The 25,452-nt window shown below is 41.1% G+C and overlaps 1 protein-coding gene across 1 annotated transcript in view; it reads left to right on the plus strand.

Annotated features, from left to right (window-relative positions):
* The window catches only part of ATP13A4 (ATPase 13A4), a 112,830-nt gene that overhangs the window by 63,775 nt on the left and 23,603 nt on the right, over nt 1-25,452 (plus strand). The window contains exons 9-17 of the mRNA XM_043593294.1: nt 5,510-5,644; nt 8,156-8,326; nt 9,383-9,540; nt 10,150-10,338; nt 12,849-12,910; nt 16,788-16,938; nt 18,570-18,656; nt 18,876-19,029; nt 20,178-20,289. Coding sequence (XP_043449229.1) covers nt 5,510-5,644; nt 8,156-8,326; nt 9,383-9,540; nt 10,150-10,338; nt 12,849-12,910; nt 16,788-16,938; nt 18,570-18,656; nt 18,876-19,029; nt 20,178-20,289 — 1,219 coding nt within the window. The remainder of the gene's footprint in view (nt 1-5,509; nt 5,645-8,155; nt 8,327-9,382; nt 9,541-10,149; nt 10,339-12,848; nt 12,911-16,787; nt 16,939-18,569; nt 18,657-18,875; nt 19,030-20,177; nt 20,290-25,452) is intronic.

Genomic DNA, 25,452 nt, shown 5'->3' on the forward strand with positions numbered 1-25,452 from the left:
GAGAGCGAAGAAGAGAGAGAACTCATGAGCAGGGGAGAGGCAGAGAGAGAGAGAGAGAGAGAGAGAGAGAGAGAGAGAGAGAGAGAGAATCTCAAGAAGGCTCCACACTGTCAGGGCATATGTGGGGCTCAATCTCAGGGTGGTGAGATCATCCTGAGCTGAAATCAAGAGTCAGACCTTTCACCAACTGAGCGACCCAGGCACTCTGATATTGTGAACTTCTAAAATGGGAGGTGCATACTATCTGATTATCTTCTTTTTGTGACATTAGCAAACAAATGTTTATGACCTAGATTTACTATTTCATTAGGAGTTTCAAATTTCTACTTGTATCATACCATCTTCACATACTAAGTCGAATATTTCAGTAAAGAAAAACCCTCCTCAACTATTTCATTACCCTGAGATTCAGTTTGTTTAAGAAATAAAAGATTAATATTTGATTATTTTTTTATGTACCAGCTTTCAAAATAATGGGTTGATCCTCTAGCATTATCCAAAGGATTTTTTTTAGAGTCAAAATGGATGTATAATGTTTTTAAAAAAATTTTTTTAACGTTTATTTATTTTTGAGACAGAGAGAGACAGAACATGAACGGGGGAGGGGCAGAGAGAGAGGGAGACACAGAATCGGAAGCAGGCTCCAGGCTTTGAGCCATCAGCCCAGAGCCCGACGCAGGGCTCGAACTTGCGGACCGCGAGATCGTGACCTGATCTGAAGTCGGACGCTTCACCGACTGAGCCACCCAGGCGCCCCTGGATGTATAATGTTAAACGTTGTTGGTACATTTCTCTCCATGGCAATTTTTATTCTTACTGTGCTCAAATTGTCTCATCTTTGGCCGTTGAGTGCCTCCTCAGGTTGGCTTCTGAATTCTTTTGCCATGACTTCAGCAGTCTTTGAAAATTTTATTGCTTTCTGATATGGTATGATATTCCAAGTTCATCTGGAACAGTTCTGCTCTAAACCTGGACACATCCATTTTTCCAAAGAGCTCTTAGTCATGGTAGTTAGAGACCTCAAACAGCGCACTAGAAGTGCTCTTTTCTACGTGTTAGTCACTGTTGCTAGGCCTTTTTAGGAGACAGAGGTAGGAAATAATTTATTTATTTTTTTAAATGTTTATTTATGTTTGAGAAAGAGAGAGAAACAGAGTGTGAGCAGGGGAGGGGCAGAGAGAGAAGGAGACACGGAATCCGAAACAGGCTCCAGGCTCTGAGCTGTCAGCACAGAGCCCAACGCAGGACTCGAACTCACGAACCGCGAGATCATGGCCTGAACCGAAGTCAGCACTTAACTGACTGAGCCACCCAGGCACCCAGGAAATAATTTCTTAAAGATACAATACATTATGAGTTCCATACTGGCCTTTCTAATTCAAGTTTAGAGCTATGGGCTTTTTACTTAACTTTGTTGATTGTTGATTGTTGATTGTCTCTCCTTTCTCTATCTCAAGTGTCCTGATTCTCAATGATAGCAACAAATTACTCATTTGCTCTGTTCCTTATACACACTAATCTTAGAATAGCAAACCAAGACACCCTGCAGGAATGTAATTCCTAAAAACAATTTCATGTTTTGTTGGAATTCTTCTTTTCTCCCACTTATGATATGCCGTTTCAAATGTACAAATTATACATTTTTAAAAAAAAATTATGTTTCAGAGTTACTCAAAATGATTCTTCTCTGTTTATGTCAACAATTTGATAGGGTCATCCCATTCATTTTGCCTTAGGTTTTTAGTGTTAGCTTTTCAAATTTGTTTTTTGTATTCCTTTATGTAGATATTATACACAAATATATATTGTATAAAATATAAATTTATAAATTTAATAAAATTATATATATAATGTATAAATTATAAATTAGATAAAATGTGTATTATGATTACATAAACTATCTGCATGGTTCAAAAGATCTTAAAGGTCTTAAATCCATAAGACAAGACATTTGGGAGAGTCAGGCTCCTATCCCTCTTTTTTTTTTAATTTTTTTTTCAACGTTTTTATTTATTTTTGGGACAGAGAGAGACAGAGCATGAACGGGGGAGGGGCAGAGAGAGAGGGAGACACAGAATCGGAAACAGGCTCCAGGCTCTGAGCCATCAGCCCAGAGCCTGACGCGGGGCTCAAACTCACGGACCGCGAGATCGTGACCTGGCTGAAGTCAGACGCTTAACGGACTGTGCCAACCAGGCGCCCCCTATCCCTCTTTATCTACCTTGTGTAATCTCTAGAAGAATCATTTTTGTTTGCTTTTGATTTATTCTTACATTTAACGGATACAAAAATTATATACAATATCCATATCTGTATCGCATGTATACAGAAGATTATATATATTTATACTGCTGTTTAGATGACAGGGATATACCATACACATTTCACTTATATTGCATATTCCTATTCTTTACATGCTTTATTTTAATTGAAGTATAGTTGACATAGAATGCTATATTAGTTTCAAGTGTATTTATATACTTAACTGTGTTTCATAGAGAGTCTTTCATAATGGGATATAGAAATAGTTTTCGTGTGTGATTTCAGCTGTATAGTACTCTTGTGTATGGCGGAGCCATTGTTTATTCAACCAATTCTCTATTGAAGTATGTTTTTTATTGTTGTTTTTTAGTTTTTACTATTACAGATAGTGCTGAAGTAAAAAGGCTTGTTTGTGCATATGTCTTTTCATATTGCCCCCAGTTTATCTTTGGCATTGATTTCGAGAAGTAAAATTGCTGAGTTAAAGGATGGATGTGTGTATGTACTTTTGCTAGGTACATATTGCTAAATTTCTTTCCATGGAGATGGTACCAACTTGCATTTGAACCAGAAATTGTGAGAGTGCCTGTGTCTTCATGGCCTTGTCAACAGACTATGCTGGCAAACTTTTAGATTTTTCTAATTAGATAGATGGGCAATGTTATATGTATATATATATATTTTTTCTTTTTTAAGGGAATAACATGACTCTTACAGAAATGTTGCCAGAATAGTTCAAATAACTTTTTCCCTGAGCAATTTGAGAGTATGTTTCCAAACTAAGGCTCCATGACTCTTACATAGTTTAGTGTGTGTTTCTTAAAGACAAGGACGTTCTCCTACATAAATGACAGTGTAGCCGTTAATATCAGGAAGTTAATATTGATATATTAATAGAAACTGATGCTCAGACCCTATTCGAATTTTCCCAGTGGTTAATCATGTTCTTAATAGAAAAGGATTTGGGATCACACAATGGTGTTGTTCAACATATCTCTTTATTTTTCAATCTTCCCTTGATTTTCATGACTTTGATTCCTTTCACTCTGATTATTTTGTAGAAAGTCTCACAATCTGGATTTGTCTGATATTTCCTAATAGTTACATTCAGGTTATGCATTTTTGGCTGGATATCACAGAAGTGATGCTATGTCCTTGTTGCTTCCTCTCAAGTGCTACATAATTTAAATTTGTCCTATTACTGGTGATGTTAATTTGGATTACTTTGCTAAATAGTACCGGCCAGGTTTCTCCACTATAAATTTACTCTTTTCCCCTTTGTAATTAATAAATATTTTGTTGAGAGATACTTTGAGACGATATAAATAAACTATCCTCATTAAATTTACCCACTAGTTGTAGTACCCGTTGCTATTTCTTGGCTAAATTATTACTTTGATGGTTGCCAAATGGTGATTTTCTATTTTTATCTTTTCTCCTACATTAATTGTAATGTTACTGTAGGAAAAAACTATCTTTCTCCTCATTTATTCATCCATGTGCTTATATCATATGGACTCATGAATTCCTATTTTATTTGATGGGTTATAGTTCATTTATCTTTATTTACTGTGATGCTCAAATTGTTACACATTTAGGCAGTGAAAGCCTGTTAAATTGGTTTTGATGTTTTTTCTTTCTCCATATTTCCTTGAGCAACAAAATGTTCTAGCTTATATGATACTTTTCTTGGCCCAGCCTTATAATCAGCCATTTCCTTAAGGAACAAGGATTCTTTTTGGGGAGGGGAATAGAATTTAGAAACCAAAATTTGGGCACTAGATATGCACATTATTATTGGGGTTTCACTGCTCCCAGGCCCTCTCAGAGAACAGAATTAGTGAATATATGTATATCAAAAGATAAGCAAATGTATTTTATATATGCATGTTCTTATATACACATACATTTACATCTATATTATTTCCCTATTTATCTATTGAAAACTGTCAGTTTACATTGTTGTCTCTAATTCTAATCTAATACCAAAGAGTTTATTCTAGGTTTATTTCCATCTATATTTGTAAGTTCCTTTCTTTATGAGAAACCTGACTCCTATTAGCCTCATTATATCTACTTATTCTATCAATCCCTGCTGAGTGGAACCCAACATCCATCATTACTGATGCCCTCCCCTACTTCCATGTAGACCCCTTTTTCACCCTTCTTGGATTCCAACATCCCACACCAGGCCACTGTCACCAATGTGGCCCTTCTATCCCTCCTTGGGCTCTGACACCCTGCACCAGGTCATGTAAACACCTATCCATTCTGCTTAGGCTCCAAAACTTGCAGCAGGCTGCCCCCACACCCCACTCCACCCAACCTTCTGCAAGGATGCCTATCTTATTAAACCCCTCTAGCTTTGGGATTGAGTAAGGAAGGAAAAAAGTAAAAGAAAGCAGACGGGAGGAAAGGAAGGAAGGTAGGTAGGAGGGAAGAAACTTTCATTTTTTAAATTATGAGTAAGAATGAGATCTCTTCAAATGCCATTTGCATTGTGTGTATGCCTCTGTGTGTATGTGTGTGTGTGTGTGTGTGTGTGCATGTATGAACTGTTAACATCTCCAGCAATTTTGCTATAGTCATTTGCTGTACATCTCTTTTTTCAGGAATTCTTTATATATTAGGAATATTAATCTTTTGTAATGTAATGTACTGTAAATTTCAAATACGTTTTCTAAATTTGTCTTCAGGTTTTTTCTCTGTTTTCATTTTATGCAATTTATTACTTTTTTCTCTTATTCTCAGATTTTGAATCAACATTGAGGAATAGCTTCCTTTTTTAAAAATATAATGTATTCTCAAGTTAGCTAACATACAGTGTATATAGTGTGCTCTTGGCTTCAGAAGTAGATTCCCACGATTCATTGCTTACATACAACACCCAGCCCATTCCAACAAATGCCCTTCTCAATGTTTATCACCCATTTTCCCCTCTCCCCTACCCCCCCATCAACCCTCAGTTTGTTCTCTATATTTAAGAGTCTCTTATGGTTTGCCTCTCTCGCTGTTTGAAACTATTTTTCTCCTTCCCTTCCCCCACAGACTTCTGTTAAGTTTCTCATATTCCACCTATGAGTGAAAACATGATATCTGTCTTTCTCTGCCTGACTTATTTCACTGAGCATAATACCCTCCAGTTCCATCTACGTTGCTTTTTCATTGATTTCCAATTAAGCTAGATGTTGGACTACTTTGTTGTGAGAAAAAAATCTGACTTGACTCTGCCATCTCACACTTTCAGCTGGAGTCCAAGAGCTGGAATCACGCTTCCTGGTACCCGGAGATCTATTAATTTTGACGGGAAACAAAGTGCAAATGCCATGCGATGCCATCCTGATTGATGGCAGCTGTGTGGTAGATGAAGGCATGCTGACAGGTATGGTTCTGTCTCACGACTTACAGCCTTGGCAAGCTCTCCCAGGTTCCTTCTCTATCAGAACAACCGTGGCAAAGCTGGGGCTTGCTGTGGGATATTACACTCTCACAATTCTTACTTGACTGTCCTGCTCTGGATGGGAGAGTTCAAATTAAAGCTGCTTTCTGTGTCCTAAGTTTGATACAGTTGTAATTTTCTGAGTGCTTAGCATTTTCTTCTTGAACAAAGGTTATGCAACCCTGTCGCTTTACCTTAGAAGACTGTAGAGATCATTAGACATTTCAAATCATCTGTGACTTTTATGTTCAGTATTTTCATATAAATTATATCTTTTGATAAACTTGGAAGATATGAAGCTATTGATGACATCCTGAAACCCAGAAGGTCAAGTCCAAGCTCTTCCCTGCCTTGGCTTGAATATGTGAAAAGGTTCACGACAAAGGATTTGTCACACATCTGCTGCCTGAAAACACACTGGGACTTTAGGACTAATTGAATTTCATTTTTAAGTAGCATGCTGCTAGAGCAGGGAGGGACCTTAGAGGTCACTGTATCTCATGGAAATGGAAGCTGAGGTCCAGAGAGAAGAGACCTTGAGATCACAGTGCTTCGAGTTCTCACGAGTGCACATTTGAGGAGATGTTGTGCCAACATTTCTGTAAGATAAAGAAGAATCATAAAGTGTTTTTCACAGATGGACTAGGGGGCTGAGAAGACACATTGACATACTGTGGTTCCCACTGAAGCCAAAATTGAATCCATTTCTCTAGGACAGACCAGGAAGGCATGAAATGGAGACAAGAACATGTATCTTTCTTCTATGTAACTTTACCAAAAAATGTTTTTTATTTTTTTATTAAAAAATGTTTTTTAAATGTTTATTTATTTTTGGAGACAGAGAGAAACAGAGCATGAACAGGGAGGAGCAGAGAGAGAGGGAGACACAGAGTCGGAAACAGTCTCCAGTCTCTGAGCTGTCAGCACAGAGCCCAACGTGGGGCCCGAACTCACGAACTGTGAGATCATGACCTGAGCCAAAGTCAGACACTCAACCGACTGACCCACCCAGGCGTATGGTCTCCCCCCACCCCAATTTTTTTAATGTGTGGCAGGCCATGTTTCTTCATACAAGGAATCCGTAGATTTGTAAAATTCCTTTAGTGCTGGGACCTCTGCAATGCTAAGTACCTTTCTTCTGGCACAAAGTGGCCCTACTACAGTGGGACATATCTCTGACTTTGTACTGCCCTCTTTTCAAAGGCCAGTGGAAGGCTTTACAAGGTTTATTCCACACATCAGACCCTAATTACTTCCTCAACGTCATTCACCACCCTGTATTAGCACTTCAGCCCACTGCCATCTGCTCCTTCCATGTCACTGGCAGCAGTCACCCATGTCCCAATTGCCAAACCCAATGGATTCCTTAGATTTCTCTTCTTGTTGACCTCTCTGCTGCTTTTGATGATTCTGACCATCTTTCCCTTTGGAAAACTCTCTTCTCCCTAACTGTCCAAGATAGCGCCATGTCCCATGCTGCTCCTGATTGTTGGTAGTGCTCAGAGCTATGTCCTAGTCCTATCCTCTTCTATCCTCACTCTTGGTCCCTCAGTAATCTTCTCTCTCTTGTGACTTTAATCATAGCCTGTAAGGTGGTGAACTTTGACTAAATGTCTCTGGCCTAGGCTTCTCCCTTGAACTCCAGACTCAAATAAATAAATAAATGCAAGACGTCGCAACATAGCCATTCCACGAGACATCTCCAACTCATGGTGAACATAAAGCAACTCTTCCTTCCTCCTATAATCCCTGTGTTGATGACTAATGCCACCCTCTGCTCATTTCCCCAAGTTGGAAACCAAGAAGCCATTTTGAATTTCTCTGTTCCTATGACCTCCCAATATAAAATTCTCCCCAAGTTTTATAACTTCTTACCTTCTTATTTATCAGCTCCTGGACTTCTTTTTACCCTCACTGCCTGCTGCCATAAGTCAGACCTTGTTCTCTCCATCTGGATGTCCAGCTTCCAACCTCACCAGACTTCAATCCATTCCCTGTACTGCAGATAAAGTACTCTCTCTCGTACATGAATATGATATTACTCTCCTGAATAAAACACTTAAATATCTCCCCACTCCCTTCTGCCACTAATGCCTACAAAAACCATGTAAACACTTAAATATGTGCACCTAGGGCCTCCCTGCTTTGGTTTCCTGCACAGGTCTCATGGCCCCTCATTCCCCATGCCCCACATTCTGGACCTCACAACTTGCTATTCCCTACACAGCTATTTCTAGCCTTCTTTAATGTCCGTGTTGGATGTTACAATACTTATAGTATTTATAATACAACATTATTCATATTTATTGGGACTACAAATCTCCTAAAAAACAATCTCCTTGTATCCCTAATACCTAGGGTTGTCCCTGCCACCCCCTGCAGGCTTATAACAAACATCCACCGCATGCCTAGTGAATGCATACGTGATTTAAATGAGATGTTTGTTTTCTATAGGAGAAAGTATTCCAGTCACCAAAACTCCATTGCCCAAGATGGAGAGCTCCATGCCCTGGAAAACGCAGAGTGAAGCCGATTATAAAAGGCATGTCCTTTTCTGTGGGACAGAGGTTATCCAAGCCAAGGGAGCGTGCTCCGGGACCGTGAGGGCGGTGGTGCTACAGACTGGTGAGTGAGCGTCCCTTATTTGGTTTGTTACTTTAATGAAATATTTTTGGTCAGTGTGTCTAGTGCCTGAAATCTATTAGGTAAGCAATAGTCTTTCGATAACGAACCAAACCTATTAAAGTTCCATATTTCAAGTGTGAATTGCACTATGGCACATGCCTTTTAGTCAACAAAATACCGATGACAATAATTACTATTAATGTGTTTTATAGTTTAGAAACTATCTCTATATATCAAACCTGCACAGCAAAGATGCTTGTTCCCACTTCGTACATAAATAGGCTGAGGTCAGCACAATCTGAACAAACTTAAAAAAAAAAATCACATAGTTACTGACAGACCTGGGTCTAGAACTTAAATCTTTTAGCCCCCAAATCCCAAGTTTTTTCTAGCCAGGGTTAGAAATTGAAAACTTGAGGGGCGCCTGGGTGGCTCAGTCGGTTAAGCGTCCAACTTCAGCTCAGGTCATGATCTCACGGTTCGTGGGTTCAAGCCCTGCATTGGGCTCTGTGCTGACAGCTCGGAGCCTGGAGCCTGTTTCCGATTCTGTGCCCCTCCCCCACTCGTGCTCTGTCTCCCTCTGTCTCAAAAATAAATAAACATTAAAACAATTTTAAAAAAGAAATTGAAAACTTGACACTGAAAAGTATTAGAAATTAAGTCCATCAGTATTTACTGGGTCCTATGGTTTAATTTCAAGTAACGTGTGTGTGTGTGTGTGTGTGTGTGTGTATGTGTGTGTGTGAGTCGTTTCCTTAAAATGAAGTTATATTGGGCAAGGCTGTGTTCTGATCCCAGTGTGGTCGTTTCCTATCTCTGGGTCGCATTGATTTTGAAAGTAGAGAGAAGAAAGATCAGAAGGGAATAGGCTCTGAAAAAGTAAGATAGTTCCATTCTAGCACTCAGGTGTCTTCCCAATTATCCTTTAATTGTGTTTGGGTTTAAGCACTGTTGAAATATCTCTAGAGAAAAACAAAGGCCAAGTTGAGGCTTAGAAGCATGCTAGGAGTAGGATTTGTCATCCTAAGAATGTGGATTGTGTGTTTCTTACTTCAGGATTCAACACTGCAAAAGGGGACCTCGTGAGATCCATTCTGTACCCGAAGCCAATGAATTTTAAGCTTTACAGGGATGCCATCAGGTTCCTCCTGTGCCTTGTAGGGACAGCAACCATTGGGATGATCTATACTTTGTGCGTCTATGTGCTCAGCGGGGTAAGTTGCTTTTGTTCTTTTACTACATGCACACGTAACACTCATGGAGGTATAATTTATACTCTGCGTGTTAACCTTAATCTCAGCCATGGTTTATAAACCTGGGAAACAAAGCCAAATGCTGATACCTGCACATGTACTCACAGTTCGCCAATATGAGAGATTGATCCCCAAGTAATATTATAACAATCAGAACTAGAGGGGCAAAACGCTGTTTCCCGAGCTACCAACAGTGCCTCTCATCTTGTACACTTCTTACACCATTTTTTCATTTTCTATCTGAGAATATGTTTATCCCAGTAACGTAGTATTTTGGCGTTAGTAAATAAGGAGCTGAAAATAAAACCTGGATACCCCATGTTGGTGAGGCCCTGGCAAATTTGTACATTGTTCTCTGCTGGTAGCAGCAATGACTCGTTACAAACTGTTTCATTGCACTTTGGAAAATCTATGAGAGCCATAAACCGTGCATACTTTTTGACCCACTCATATCATTTCTGGGAATCTGACCTAAGGAAGTAAACAAAAAGAAGGAAAAAAAAGTCATATGCACCATGCTGTTCAGGACTGATTTACCTATAATAGCTGAAGAGTGACTTTATGTCCCAGGAGCCTCCAGAGGAGGTGGTGAAGAAAGCCCTTGATGTCATCACAATTGCGGTCCCTCCAGCTCTACCTGCTGCTCTGACCACAGGCATTATCTATGCCCAGAAGAGGCTGAAGAAGAGAGGCATCTTTTGCATCAGCCCCCAGAGGATCAATGTATGTGGACAATTAAACCTTGTCTGCTTTGACAAGGTATGTGTGTTTCACCCTCATTATCATTGCCATTTTTATCATCGTTGTCATCGGGTAGAGGCGCTTCACACTTTTCTGGGGCAGGAAACACAGGATGTGTTATCTGCCTTCCTTTTATCTCTGGTTGGATGCGTAATCTAGGAAAGGCACGTCTCTTGAGCTTCCAAATTCTGGGGTTTAGAAGAGGGAGAGTAGGTACTGAATAAGCGGGTCTTTGAAAGTCCTTCCAGCTCTAGTATTTTCTAAAACACAGTTAATTAAGGTAGCATTCTGTCCCTCCCCAGACAAAACCACATACAAGGAACAAAACTTAAACCCTTCACTATGGTCCCTGCTTGACCACTACCATGGTCAAGAATATTGCCTAGCGTATAGTCAGTGCCCAATAAATATTTATTGGTTTAATAATGAATAAATAAATAATGGATAATAATAGACAATGATGAATAATGAATAATGCATAATGATGAATAAATAATAATTAATCATAATAAATAATGAATAAAAAAGGGAAGAATTTATTTAACTGTATTTTCCTTGGGCAGTTGCACTTGGCTATAGGAAAGCTCCAATCAAATCCTTACTGTATTTTCCCATCTGTAGTATATTGCTTAAAATTATTCTTGACTATATGCCAGTTATTCCCAACCAGCCTCTTATTCTACCTCCTCCTGAATATATTCTTTCGGTCTGGTGTCTGCCTATACTGAGTGAGGGGAGGGGCTGTGAGAGGGTAAGGCAGGGATGATGGGCTGTTTTGTGTCCAGGTCTTCATTTATAAAGGGGATTGATGACTGCAGACAGAGGTCAATGCCTTTGAAAGAAGTTTAACATTACAGTTCTCCTGGTAAGGAAAGGCACAGTCCTATGGGCCATGGGAGGAATGGCAAGTTTGGATAAGGGATCTGAGGAAATGCCTAGACCAGGGCCTTTACTGGGGTCTCTACGGGGAAGGCAGGTCAGGGCAGGGTAAACAGCTTATGACTGGCTAGTTTGAACGATTTGGGTGAGCTTTGGGCTGCAGGGTGGTCTCTGGCCCTTGGCCCCAGGATGATGAAGGCAGAGGACTATTGCCTCCTGAGGAGTAGGGGCCAGGTAGATGATTAGTTTGCATGTCAAAGGCACGCAGAGTCCCTTACTATCTCTAAGAATTGGCTAGCCCAGGAGATGGAGTCTTTCCTTAGAAAGGTTTTTTAAGATGTCAAATCATCATAATATATAGAAAATTAATACAACACAAGGGTATAATAGGCAGGTGAATATGGGCAAATGAGTGGATTTAGGAAAGCAATAGAGCCAGTGGTTTTGACTAGAGCAAGACGTCAGTAATAGGAGAGGTTTGTACACCTTTGCTATCTGGCTAAGACATTTGTACATACCTTTCAGGCAGTGCCGAACCTTTGAAAGTGGTTTTTGGTTCTGTTTTTGCTTTTTTAATTGTTGTTCTCCTTTTTCTTACTTTTGTTGTGGCAAAATGAACATTCCATAAAATTTACCGTTTTGACCATCTTTAAGTGGCTTTAAGTGCACTTACATTGTTGCGCAATCATCACCGCCATCCATCTTGAGAATTGTTCTATCTTCCCGAATGGAAACCCTGTGTCCATTAAACAGGACATTGAAGTTCTTGAGGACAGAAAAGTAATAGGATCGGAGCTATATTACATGGTTACTGGACTATCAGAGAGACCTACCATGATCAGAAGGCTAACATGGCTCTTGCCAGCATTTCTGAATTATTTTGTGATCCAATTAGCATAACAAAGAATGTTCTATTTGTGGGGTCATCTCATCCCTGCACTTGGCAAAAGAAGCAGGGGTGGGACAAATCATTATGACATGAATTTGCATAAAATAAGTAATAATTAGGGGTAATTATCATAATTTGCTCTTACTCTGTCAGACATTAAATCAAGCACTTTATTTGTATTATCCAATTTGACGTTCACAATAACCTCATCCGATTATAAGCACATTGTACAGGTAAGGGCTCTGAGGTTCAGAGGGATTAAATAACTCTCCCAGGTCATACAGCTAGTGTTTTAAACGAGTCCAAGCTCTTCATCATTATCTTGTACGGAGAGAAATACCAAAAAGCACCCTCTTTAACCTAACAGGTGTCAAAGAGCAAACCACCTGTTTAGAGCAGGGAAAAAGTCTACTCCCATTACTTATTTCTGATGACCTACTTTTATCTTCTGCTGTAAAACCTGGGACTCACCCATTTTATAGCTCTTACAGGCTTACCAAGACTTTCCCATTAGATCCTCACAACCAGCCTCTGAAGTCTGTAAGACAGATACCGTTTTCTTCCTTTATCGCCAGCTTGGTGGGTGGTACAACTGGTAGGAGCCGTCCAAGCTTCTGCCGAGGACCCCAGGATTCCCACCTGACTGTGTCCTTCCTTGAGGTGCTGATTTCAGTAACGTGTTTGTGACATGTATTTCCCTGTTAAAACATACCTTAGGGGCTGTCGCTTCAGAGTAAACCGAGCCCTCGTTTCTGTTTAGACAGGCACCTTAACAAGGGATGGTTTGGATCTCTGGGGAGCTGTGCCCTGCGATAGGAGTGGGTGAGTACCTGGGACTGAATGCACTGGAGTTTCTCTTTTCCCAGAGAAAATACTCTGCATTTTCTCCTGAAAATTAATAATGAAGACATTTTGGCTTCAGAGCAGTCGGTTGCCAGAGTGCTTCATGTAATGTCTCTCTGGAGCACTTCCAAGTCTTACTGAAACATGCATAGCTCCCTACACCCTATCCCCTGCCCCATTCCACTCGCAAACCTAGGAGACAGAGGGGTTTCGCGTCTTTGCTAAGATGTGATTTGTAAAACCATTTTTAATTTTTTTTAATGTTTATTTATTTTTGAGCAAGCGAGAGGGAGAGAGAGAGAGAGAGAGAGAGCAGGGGAGGGGCAGAGAGAGAGGGAGACACAGAATCCAAAGAAGGCTCCAGGCTCTGAGCTGTCAGCACAGAGCCCGAGATCATGACCTGAGCCAAAGTCAGATGCTTAACCAACTAAGCCACCCAGGCACCCTGCAAATAAATCTTAAAACTGTAATTTGCTGTCAGCATATTAGTGAGGGGCCTGAAGTTGACCCAGTGTACCTGATTTGGAGAATACCAGGACACGGTCCCTCAGGGAGGTAACATTCCTTCTACAAACTGAAGCCTTTCAGTTTGCCTGGAAGGAGAACACTGCACTGACTTGTGCACAGTGAGTTTCAGGAAGAGCAGCAGCCGTGAACCCGTAGCTAATGCACTAATTTTCCTTGGTATTGCAGTTCTGGAAACTCCACCTTTTGGGTGCAGGGCAACTCCTGCTTTCTGGCCAGAAAAGACTCGGTTTTTGGCAATTTTCAGCTCGGGGTGGTATGATTTGCATGGCTCTCTTGTGTGGCCCTCTTGTGGGCATGTCTGACATTGCACCCCCCCCCCCCCCCCCCCGTCTGCTTTTTGTGGTCACTACCTCTACTTGCGAACAGAACACGAACCATCTGACTTTTACATTTTTTTTTTAAACGAAAGTATTTCCCCGGTATCCTCACATCCTCCATCACAAAAGCATCTAATACATAAAAGGTACATTGTGGTTCTTCTTATATGCAGGTGACCTATAATTTATCCACAAAATATTTTAATTACATGTGTGTAATACAGTCTCATATGAAAATATTATTTATAAGCAAGTCTATTTCCTGGGTTAACAAATAGATCTCAGTGCTTCTAGCCACTTTGGTCCACAGGAGAAACCTCATAAATATTAAACGTTCTCAAGTTCTTTTCATTTTGTCTCAAACATAGATTTAGATATAGACCTGGTCTTCCTGTTCATTTGTATGTTTCCGCTTCAGCTTCCACAAAAAATGTATGTTTTTGTTCAAATGCGTGAGCATCCTGAGAGTAGTTGGTCTTTTATTTATATTTGTGTTTCTAGTGCTGTAGCACTATACTAGGCACATGGGCACACACAAGAGGTGCCCAGCAAAAGTTTAATTAAAATGAACTTACTATGTTCCACCTTTTTTTTTTTATGTTCCATCTTTTGAATGCTTTTCCACTTATTGAATTCAGGCATCTTCTTATTCACAAAACTTTCTATTTCTAAAAGTAACCTGTCAGGGGCGCCTGGGTAGCTCAGTCGGTTAAGCGGCCGACTTCAGCTCAGGTCGTGATCTCGCGGTCTGTGAGTTCGAGCCCCGCGTCGGGCTCTGTGCTGACAGCTCGGAGCCTGGAGCCTGCTTCTGTTTCTGTGTCTCCCTCTCTCTCTGCCCCTGCCCCGTCCGCGCTCTGTCTCTCTCTGCCTTTCAAAAATGAATAAATGTTAAAAAAATTTAATAAATAAATAAAAGTAACCTGTCAAATTGAAATAAAAACATTGATACAATGTTTGTTATTGATTAATTAAGCCTGCTACTCTTGCTTCCTAAAAGGGAAATTTAAAATTTGAAAAGAAAGATAACATCAGAGAAAACCTACTCAATACTAGGTAGAAGTCAGCATCTGACTTACAGGCTATTAAATATCTTCTTGTAAAAGGTAAGCTCATCTTTAATAATTCTTTTCCAAAAAGTCCTGCCCAATGTGCCAGATACTTCAAGAACCATTAGAAGGCCACCTGGGCTACTTGAGCAGGATCAATCATAAACATTCAAATAAAAATACAAGGACAAGGATGAGAGAGAGTTCTATTTATTTGTTATACAAACAAGAGTTTGGCCCAGTCCCCAGGAACTCAGAATTATATATTCAGAATTACGTAGCAATGACAATATGTGTGCCATCTTAAAAATAAGATTTTTTTCCCTTAATCTGTGTTTGCTTTTCAGTGTGAGCTTAAGCATCTGTGTTAATCACGCTGCTGGTGATTGCTTAATGTGTACTAAAATACTGGGGGACGTGTTGGAAACCACTAAGACCACTTGAACTACTGATATATAATAATAAATATAATCAACAGGGTCAGTAATCAGCCAAGAGGTTTTTGAACTTGTAGGGAAACTTGAATGAGGAAGACAGGAAGAAATACGCCTGGATTATGAGTTAGCTCTGTGATGGGGAGGCTTTCAGGAATAAAAGGCTAGAGCAAACTAAGGCCATATGTAAAGAAATTCAGTGTCCATATCATGGGAAATAATAATCTGATCCTGGAGAACATGTTTTAAGACAAAATGTGACACATAAAAACTTTTCCAGTAATGAGTAATTAGGGTGGTAGAGAGGTCTGGAAACTGCACATTGGAGGCACAGCTAGAGGCCCTATGGTAACCCCAGAGGAAGAAGAGATAATAGGGCCACAGCTGAGCTGGTCCACAAATCTGAAACAAGAGCATGTAGACTCTGGCCGCTTGGAAGCACCTGCCCCTCTGAGGTCCCCCATGTACGATGGGCTGCTTTGTGGACCACCTACGATACTCCACGTGTAAGACACGACAGCAAGGCTTCAAAGGACATGCATCTAGTGAACCTGAGGCCACACTTGACTTCATCTCTGACTTAGTGAAAGAACCCTGCATGTGACAATTGGAGTTGTACCTCAGTAGGTTTTAGACGAGGCTACTTTCTATAAAAAAATGATGGTGATGATGGACGCTAGATGTCAGGATGGAAGAGGGGGACACAATGTCCTTTTCAAAAATGCTTTTTTTTTTAAAGTTCTTTATCATTGGGGCGCCAGGGTGGCGCAGTCGGTTAAGCGTCTGACTTCAGCCAGGTCACGATCTCGCGGTCCGTGAGTTCGAGCCCCGCGTCAGGCTCTGGGCTGATGGCTCAGAGCCTGGAGCCTGTTTCCGATTCTGTGTCTCCCTCTCTCTCTGCCCCTCCCCCGTTCATGCTCTGTCTCTGTCCCAAAAATAAAAATAAACGCTGAGAAAAAATAAATAAATAAATAAATAAATAAAGTTCTTTATCATTAAAGTCTTTCGGTTTTCCAGTAACTAACTCATTCATTTATTCACTCATACATTTGTTGAGTATCTGCTGTGGGCCAAACATCAGATATGTTGGAGAGAAAGATGGAAAAATGTATGCCTGCCCCGAAGGGTTGAGTGAAGGAGATGCACATATACACACACAGCCATACAATGAGCTAGCCTGTGCTTCTCACCGCATTGGAAATGAAGTGGTCTGGTAGTTGGGGTGGTAGTGGATGTGTTTCAAACTAAGGGTGATACTTCTAGTTTTTTCTATACCTCTGGGATTAAATCAGTGCCAGAGAAAGAGCAAGGAAAAGAAAGAGTTTGAAACAAACCTCAAAGACCTTTCTCACGCTTGCTGAATTTATAGAAGAATAATGGCTAAATAAAGCATGATTAATTTGGGGGCATTAGAAGATGCATGCTAGTGTAACCATGCATGCTGCAGTAAGTTTTCAACAGATATTTACTTCCACAAGCTCCATTTGAGCATGGATGGATAGACTGAAGGCCCTTCCCTTTTCTCCTTCAGGTTCCAGGAAGTCCACAGCTTTGTGTCCGGCAGGTCTTTGCCATGGGGCCCGCTGTGTGCGGCCATGGCCAGCTGCCACTCTCTGATTCTTCTTGATGGGACCATCCAGGGAGATCCTCTGGATCTCAAGATGTTTGAAGCCACTACCTGGGTAAGATCCTGCTCTGCAGAGAACCTAAGAAGCTTCTTCAATGCCAGAGCAACACAGATTTTATCATATTCAATACTTTCAATATAGAGAGAGGTACATGCAGTAGTGATGGACAAACTAATCTAAGTCTGTTTTCCTCATCTGTACAATTTAACTAATAACAGTATCTCCATTGTGGCGTTATTATGAGGATAAATGGAATGATGCATTTAAAAAAAAATCCCTGATAGTATGCCTGGGACATTGTAAGTTAACCATATTCATGCAATTACTCTATATCTTCCAACTCTTGAGACAACATAATTGCTGTATAATTATTTTCCAACTTTTGAGCAATGTCTGGCTGTAAAGTTTTTTAGAACATGGGGATTAGGAAACAGCACTGTCTCCACTGCTTAGGATAACTCATTGTTACCAAAAGTTTTATTCCTATTAATTGAATATTGACTTTGTTTCTAAGACTGGAAGAAATAAAAAGGGAAACCGTGAAAGAGCTTTTGTTGAGATTTTGAAGTAGATTTAAGAGCAAAACGTATAGTTCAGGACCAGGTCTCTGGTTTCCCGGTTCCCGTTTTGGCTCTGCTCTGACTGCTTGACCCTGTGAAGGCATCCCTCTTGTTAAAGTGTTGGCTCCCATGACCTTAAAGCAAAAGGGTTTGCATTAGATCAGCAGTGTTCATATAAAACAAACAAACAAAATGAAATAACAGAGCTGGAATCTTTTCTCCAAAGGAAACCTATTCAGAAACATTCTATTAAAAAACCAACAGTTGGAGTTGCTGTGGTTGACATAGAAGATAGACTCTGTGTAGTACAGGAAACACTCGCCACAAGCCCACTCCTACTCCCGGAAGCCCTGTGCAGTTCTAGGCCTCAGTGATCCCCGCGTGCTACCCTGCTAAAGGAGACAGTCTCTAGGGTCCCTTCCAGCGCTAGTGGGATATGGCTCTGTAGCAGTCTGATGTCACTCTGCCAGTCCCCCCATTTCTTCTGGGTTACTGTTTTTCTGTATCTTTAAGTAGGAATTACCATTTCCTTTCTGAGATTATTTCAGCTGCTGGATGATATGATTACAAAGCATTTTGACATCTTTGGGTAAAAGGTTCCTTTGACTATAATTTAGGGTTATTATTACACCAATTACTGAGCGTTTACTGAACGCTAGCCATGTACATCACAGTCCCTGCCCTGCCTGGCCCTGAGGACTATCGATTCAAATTAGACAGAGAAGGAAGGGTGGGAACAGTGTCGAACTCCGGGAAAACAAAGACAGTATGGTGCTTGCCTCACACAAGCCTGCCTCTTCATGCCCACTATTTTCAAGTTAAGCTTTTCAGAAGCGGAGAATGAACCTTTATGCAGCACATTCCAACAGAGAAAGCAGGATAAATTGCATGAATAATTCAGAGGTGTCTGCCTTGCAAGTTCTGTGGCATTTCCAATGCACTCCGCCCCCCCCCCCCAGCCCCGTGGCAGAATAAGTCTGGTTCACCTCCATCTGACTGAGGGAGGTGACACTGAGAATATATCAAGGTGGCCTGAGGATTTTCTCAAAGAGGGGGTTTGAGCGTGGTATCAGTGGACGAATAAGAACTGAATCTCTACAAAGAAATATCCCATTTGTGAAACAGGAGATGGCGGTTTCTGGGGACGATTTCCACATCAAGGGAGTGCCAGCACATGCCATGGTGGTTAAGCCCTGCAAAACAGCCAGCCAGGTAAGCCTTGCCTGCTATCTGCCCCCAAATGCCCAGACTCAAAGGGAAATTTTTGAAGGGAAAATTTTGAAGACAGACGTGTCTTCTTTAAATTCCATAGGTGAAATTGCTAAGACCTTGCTTCCCGTATTTGCTAAAATAAGAATTGAGGGAGTAGTGAACTCTGACTAGCTAGAAGCTATGTTGGTATGTCCCTCTCCATTCCCCCTCCCTCACCAGGTCCCGGTGGAAGGAATTGCAATCCTGCATCTGTTCCCATTCTCATCAGCACTGCAGAGGATGACAGTCATTGTCCAAGAGATGGGGGGTGACCGGCTGGCATTCATGAAAGGTGCACCGGAAAGGGTGGCCAGCTTTTGCCAACCTGAGACAGGTAAGCGAATAGACTTGTGATTCAACAGACGGATCTGTTATTTCCAGCCTAAATGTGTCCCATCAGCACATGATCTATAAATTTAATTGCCTACTGGCCGTTGCTAATTCGGAAACCCAACTGGCATCCCAAACTCAATACTTCTCTTTCTCACTTCCTGTCTTTTCCATCTTGGTGAATGGTATTAAGAATTTCTGCCGCTACTCCCAATTTAGGACTCAACCCTGATTCCTCCCTCTCTTTCAGAGCCTCTATTTTATCAATTGCTAATCCATGGCCCTCTCATTCCATCCACCCAGACCCTCATCACCTTTCCCCTGGATCACTTCAGTGTTTGGTGAATCCTGGTCCCAGGTTCCCCTACTCTGATTCACCCTTCATACTGTGGCCAGATAGGTTTTTCCACCACATAGTATAACCGTGTTGTCACTTTCATGCTGCTATTCTTTCGGTCACTTCCCATAGGTTCCAGGATAGTCTCAGACTCCTTTAGGATCACACATAAGTCCTTCATGATCTGGATCCTATCACACTTTCCAGATATGCCTTGCCACTCCTATCCTCTCTCCTCATGCTTCCCCCGAGCTGAACTCACTACTCAAGTCTTGCTGTCTTGTGTCTCTATGTTTGAGCATATGATGCTCCCTTGGCCAAAATGCCTTTCCCTTCCTTCATCTACCCACTTCCCGGCAGTATGATACAAGCACCTCGAAATGTTTCTATAGCACACAGCAATTGCTTAGATCTCATTGCACTGGCAATGATCTCATTCCACTGGTTGTTACTAACCCGACAGAGATCTTTAAAGCAGGGTCTGCCGTTCAGTCTCTGTAGAGCCAGTATCTGACACATACATGGTAAGTAGACTCTCAATGAATGCTTGCTGGTCAAACTGGAGAAAAAAGAATTACACACGTTTCCCATCTTTTTTTCTTTTTTCTTTTTTGGTCCTGCTTTTTTCTCATTTCAGCTTCACTGGATCCCAACCCTGACAGTATAATTATATCTAGGGTTCTCACTGACTTATTTGTGTATCTTTTACGAGGTGTGTTTTCTTGGGAAAGAGTTGGATCTGTTTGTAAAGAATTTTTCCACCGGTATCAGCGGAATAAATGTTGCATACTAATCTTGCCTTATTTTCTGAACAGTACCAACTAGTTTTGTTAGTGAACTTCAGATTTACACGACACAGGGCTTCCGGGTCATAGCACTGGCCTACAAGAAGCTAGAAATGGATCATCACACCACTGCCTTCACCAGGTAAGTAGGGAGGATTTGATAAAGCGGAATGGGTTGCTGGGCAGTGGACTGGGCAGTGGACTGAACAACACAGCTTGCTGGATTGGTGTGCATAAAATGTCTCTAAACTTGGTAAACAGGGATATAGTCATCCCTGTCCTGCCTCAGCCACAAAGCTGATGTGAACACTGGGAGAATTTCTGAGAAAAAACTGTATAAACTATAAAATATGACATCATTGTACAGCTTTGTAAAAATAAACAGGAAATAATAAATAGGAATAATACAGGAATAATAAATAATAAACAGGAATAATAAATAAATAGGAAATTAACCGTTTCAGAGAGTTTGAAATGGTGGTGACGACCCTGTTTTGAAACAAATACAAGTAGCTCATTTTTTGTTAGAGTTAGCAAATTAGTTGCTAGAAAACATAACATCTGTCTGAAAAACAATTGATAAATTTGCAACTTAATGAAACAAATGAACAGAGCTTAGACTTACACAGAATCAGAAGAGCCATTCAGGAGGTAGTTTTGAGATGTAAAAGAGGTGCCTAAAAACTAAAATGGACTCAAGTATTTATGCGCTCAAATTTGTTGTTGTATTTTCCACCATTTATAGGCTACCTTGTTTATTTCACCTTCACTGCCATGTCCAGTACTCCGTGTCAGCTTCTGGGGGTAACACTGCTGTGGAGATAATCAGGACTTATTTTGTTATTTTGAATCTTGAATTTGGGAGGTCTAACATACTTGTGCTCAATCCTATCAGATTCAACACTCCTATTGTCATTATATTTTGTACCACTTCCTTTAAAATGAAATTCATATGTAATTTGATTGGCACGTATTTTCTATAAAAATTGGGGCGTCTGAGTGGCTCAGTTGGTTGGGTGTCCAACTTCGGCTCAGGTCATGATCTCACGGTTTGTGGGTTCAAGCCCCGCGTCGGGCTCTGTGCTGACAGCTCGGAGCCTGGGGCCTGCTTCGGATTCTGTGTCTCCCTCTCTTTCTGGCCCTCCCCGACTCATACTCTGTCTCTCTCTGTCTCTCAAAAATAAATAAAAATGTAAAAAAATAAATAAATAAAAATAAAAAAAATAGAAATAAAGACCATGCCCTGTGATATAGTAAACATAGAAGCAAACGTGCAATTCATGACAAAAAGTCATATTCCAGTGAATGCTCAGCTGACTCCACTAAATCTAAATGAAGCGATATGTTGCTTGCCCCTGTGTGCGGAATCACTGGGATGACTGATACAGGTGCATTTACATATTGGAGTTGCAAATACTGCCAGCAGTCTTGCTTGCTGTCAGCGAGGTGACTCTGAAATGGTTACAAACACTTGGTAAAACTGAATCAAACAGTACAATCTCTTCTCACTTTACATGGCAGTTACATTTCTGAAAAATTCAATAGAATAACAAAAGTGTGCAAAAAATACTTTGTGTTTATATGTAAAACACAGCACGGGGGAAGTATAACAATTTATATTTGTTTAATATAATATTAGTAGTATTAGATATGCTATAATAACACAGTATGCCATATAGTATAATAATAGTACATTATAAACAGTATAAGCCAGTACTGAAAGTATAAATGATTTTTTAATGTCCATGAATGGATGACCTGTAAAACATTCAAGAGGCATGTGAGATGCAGGGGAATTCTTCATGGTGCATTGGTCATTGCAGGAAATCTTGCTTGGATGCCTACAAGGTTTCCAAAATGCCTTCTAGAGGCAGCACCCCTCCTGCTGAAAACCACCAACAGGGTCCAACTGTGTCACTTCGTGAATGGATAGTGGGGTCCAGAGGGGGAAATGGCTCATCAAAGATTACTGAGTATTGGAGTCCTGAGGCCGGCTTAGATTGATCCTGAAAACTCGGGCTATTACAACTCTGGGTATTTGTTGTAATTTAATTGACTCGGGCCATTAAAGTTACTCAAGTCAGAGAGCTAAGAGTGTGAACTTTGAGACTGGATCTCACATTTGAAAGAAAGAAACAAACAAACTTGGGGTCAGGTTGTGGCAGAATTGGGAATGGAACTTTGTTTCTTGAGAACCCATTGACAGATATATATTAAGACTCTGGCTATTATGCTGCCATTTCTAATGATGATAAATAGTTGCATATCTACCAGTTTCAAACTCATGATTTTTGAGCTGGTGCGTATAACAATGCACTAATGGTGAAGACGGATAACCAATAGGGAATTGTGAGGGCTGTGGCACACAGGAGAGTACATGCCTGGGCTAACAGCATTGAAATTCCAACGTTTCAAAGTCTGGCAAGATCTAAACCCTTATAGGATCCCATAGGATCTAATCTTAGGTTGTCAATTTGCCCCTCCTGTGCTAAAGCCACATCACCATACATCTACTCCTAGCTTCGTTAATTTACCTAAACTTTGCTAATCTCTAATTAGAGCAGAAAATTTTTTCTAGGGTGTGCGTGTGTGTGTGTGTGCGTGCATGCGTGCAGAGTGCTTCCAACCCTGATACCATAATTTCTTTGAGGGTTCTCAGCCCACTTTTTGCATATTTCAACCTTTAAAAACAGCCTGGATTCCAAGGACAGGAAATGTAATCTCATGGATGACAATATCCCCTTTGCATCACATTCCCCATTCTTGATTATTTTTAGATGCATCAAGAGGAGATATACTGTCTGTTCAGGAAGTAGGAAAAAATAGCTCACTATTCCAGGTTGCAGAGCTTCAGATCCCTCAAGAGACCACTTCTTCTCTACTTCTTGATTTATATTGAAACTCATGAAAAGAAGAATCATGTAGTGTTAGGGCTAGAAGAGATCTTGGAGATCCATTAGTTTTACTACCTTCTTTTACAAAAGAAGAAGTAGATTACCAGACAGAGAAAGTGATTTGCCCATGATCACACAGCAAAGGTAGTGGCAGATCTGGGTTATGAACTAGTTAATATCCTGATTACTGTGCATGGAAACCTATGAAGGCCATGTGCCGGGGGAACCAGAAACATGAGTGCCGGGATAGGCTGCAGACTACATCAGGTGGCTGACTCTGTGGCCATTTTCTTGACCCAACCTGGTGCCTTGTGGTTGGCTTATGTCATATCTCTGAAAATAGCCAAAGCCTGAGGTTTGGATACGAGGGCCACTAGAAAGTTTGGAGGACCTCGTTCAGTCATCAACTAAGTTATCCTTCAAAGAGCAGTGCAAATATCCCCTGTTCCAGGAAAGTTTCTCCAATCACTGTACCCAGACATGATTACACCTTCCTATCTGACTCCATAGGACCATTATTTGTACCTCTTGGTACTTTTCCCAGCCTTCCATACAAACGAGGCAATCAAGTCTAATCTTTTCCTCCTGGTTAAATGTGAAATCCCCAGAATTAGGGGCTACTATAGTTTCTGTACATTCTCTCCCCCTTCTCCTTAGCCCTGTTCCTTGCCCTCATTTAGGTATTCAGTGTTCATTTAGGTATTTATGGTCATTCACTTGACAAACTGACTGGCTTTGCTTTCCATAAAAACTCTTCTGGCAGCAGAATTTCTGAAAGAGAAAATACATTTTCCTCGGCTGCTTGTCAAAGAGAAAAAAAAAAAGGTCACATCAGGCATCAAAGCATTTCAACTAAGGGAACCCTGGCTGAGCACTTCCTCTGTTGGGCACCGCGCACGTGTTGTTGAGCCTGTCTCTGAACTAGGCAGGCTTGCCCTCAGGTTGTTGAGACAGATCAGATAACAAAGAATGGCAAGAGGTATATAAACAAACAAAATGTGTGCTACGCTGTGCTAGAGGTATGATCCTGAGGGAGCAATTATATTTACCCCCATGGGAAGGTTTTTATGGGGACGGGCCTGTGAATTGGGCCTCGGAATAAAAACAGGCAGGGTTTCTTCAATGGCAGATCATGGTGAACTTACAACCTTTTCCGTGAAGAAAGAATGTCTCATGGCAGTTCAGAGCCAATGTTTAGAGATGGTTGAGTACAGAACATAGCCATGGTGGCTGGTCCACCTTGTCAGGAGGTTAGGGTAGGTGAAGAATTTAGTGATAGGTAAAGCTGGAGAGGTAGTTTGGAACCAGATTATGGAGAGATTTCAATGCCAGGTTCAGAAGACTGGGGAATGCCTGGGGCGAGTAGTGCAAACTGTGCCCACTTCTGACCACTCTGGTGGAGGTGTTAGCAGGGTCCTAGAAGCATGACTAACTCTAGTTGATGCCGCTGGCTGACAGGAGACCCAGCTCTGAGACGCCCGTGGCAAGTAGGGCAAGGTGGGTCCTGCTGGGTGCTGCTTTCACCCATATTTCAGACAGAATTAGGCAATGCTGGTATGTTGCTCTTGTGTCTGCTAGAGGTGTCTGGGTCTCAGATAAATGAATCATGGCAGAATTTTTGGAGCTCCAACCCCAGATATACTTCCCTGCACTTAATCCTGTGGAATGTCTTGGAAATTTTACTGAGGTGGACGGGAGCCTCAGAAGCCCCTCTTCTTTCCAGAAACATTCATACCATATGCAGAAGAACAATGCTCTCTGCTGAGGGAGGAAGAGAGGGAGGAGCTTGGCTTTAAAATAGGGGCTCTTTTGGGGTGCCTGGGTGGCTCAGTTGGTTAAGCATCTGACTCTTGGTTTTGGCTCGATCATGATCTCAAAGTTTGTGAGTTTGAGTCCCACATCAGGCTCTGCATTGGCAGTGCAGAGCCTGCTTGGGGTCCTCTCTCTCTCCTCTCCCCCAGCCCCTACCGCCCCACTTGTGCTGTCTCTCTCAAATAAATAAACTAAATAAATACATAAATAAAAATAAAAGAGGGGCTGTTTTCTGAGTCTGAGAACTCCTGGGGCTAAAATAATATTGCATATAGGCTTGGATTCAGGAGAGACTAGCATTTTGTTTTATTGTTCTTGAGTCTCACTTGCTTTTCATGTTTCCATTCTAGAATACCTCTCTGGGGGTTGCTAACAGGTGAGGTGTTGGAAACCAGACTAGCCACAGCAGAAAGAAGACTTGGGGTCATTTAGTTCATTCTCTAGGAAGGTTAAAGCAAATGTTTTGTTTAATAAATACTCTCTCTTCCAATTGATTCAGTCAGAGCAAATGTCTCAGTATCCTTCATGTCCCTTCCTGTCTTCTTTCTGCAGATTTACGGGCACATATTTGGTTTTTAAGGAATGGTGCTTAAGTGGGT

This window comes from Prionailurus bengalensis, chromosome C2, assembly GCF_016509475.1.
Source record: "Prionailurus bengalensis isolate Pbe53 chromosome C2, Fcat_Pben_1.1_paternal_pri, whole genome shotgun sequence".
NCBI lineage: Eukaryota > Metazoa > Chordata > Mammalia > Carnivora > Felidae > Prionailurus > Prionailurus bengalensis.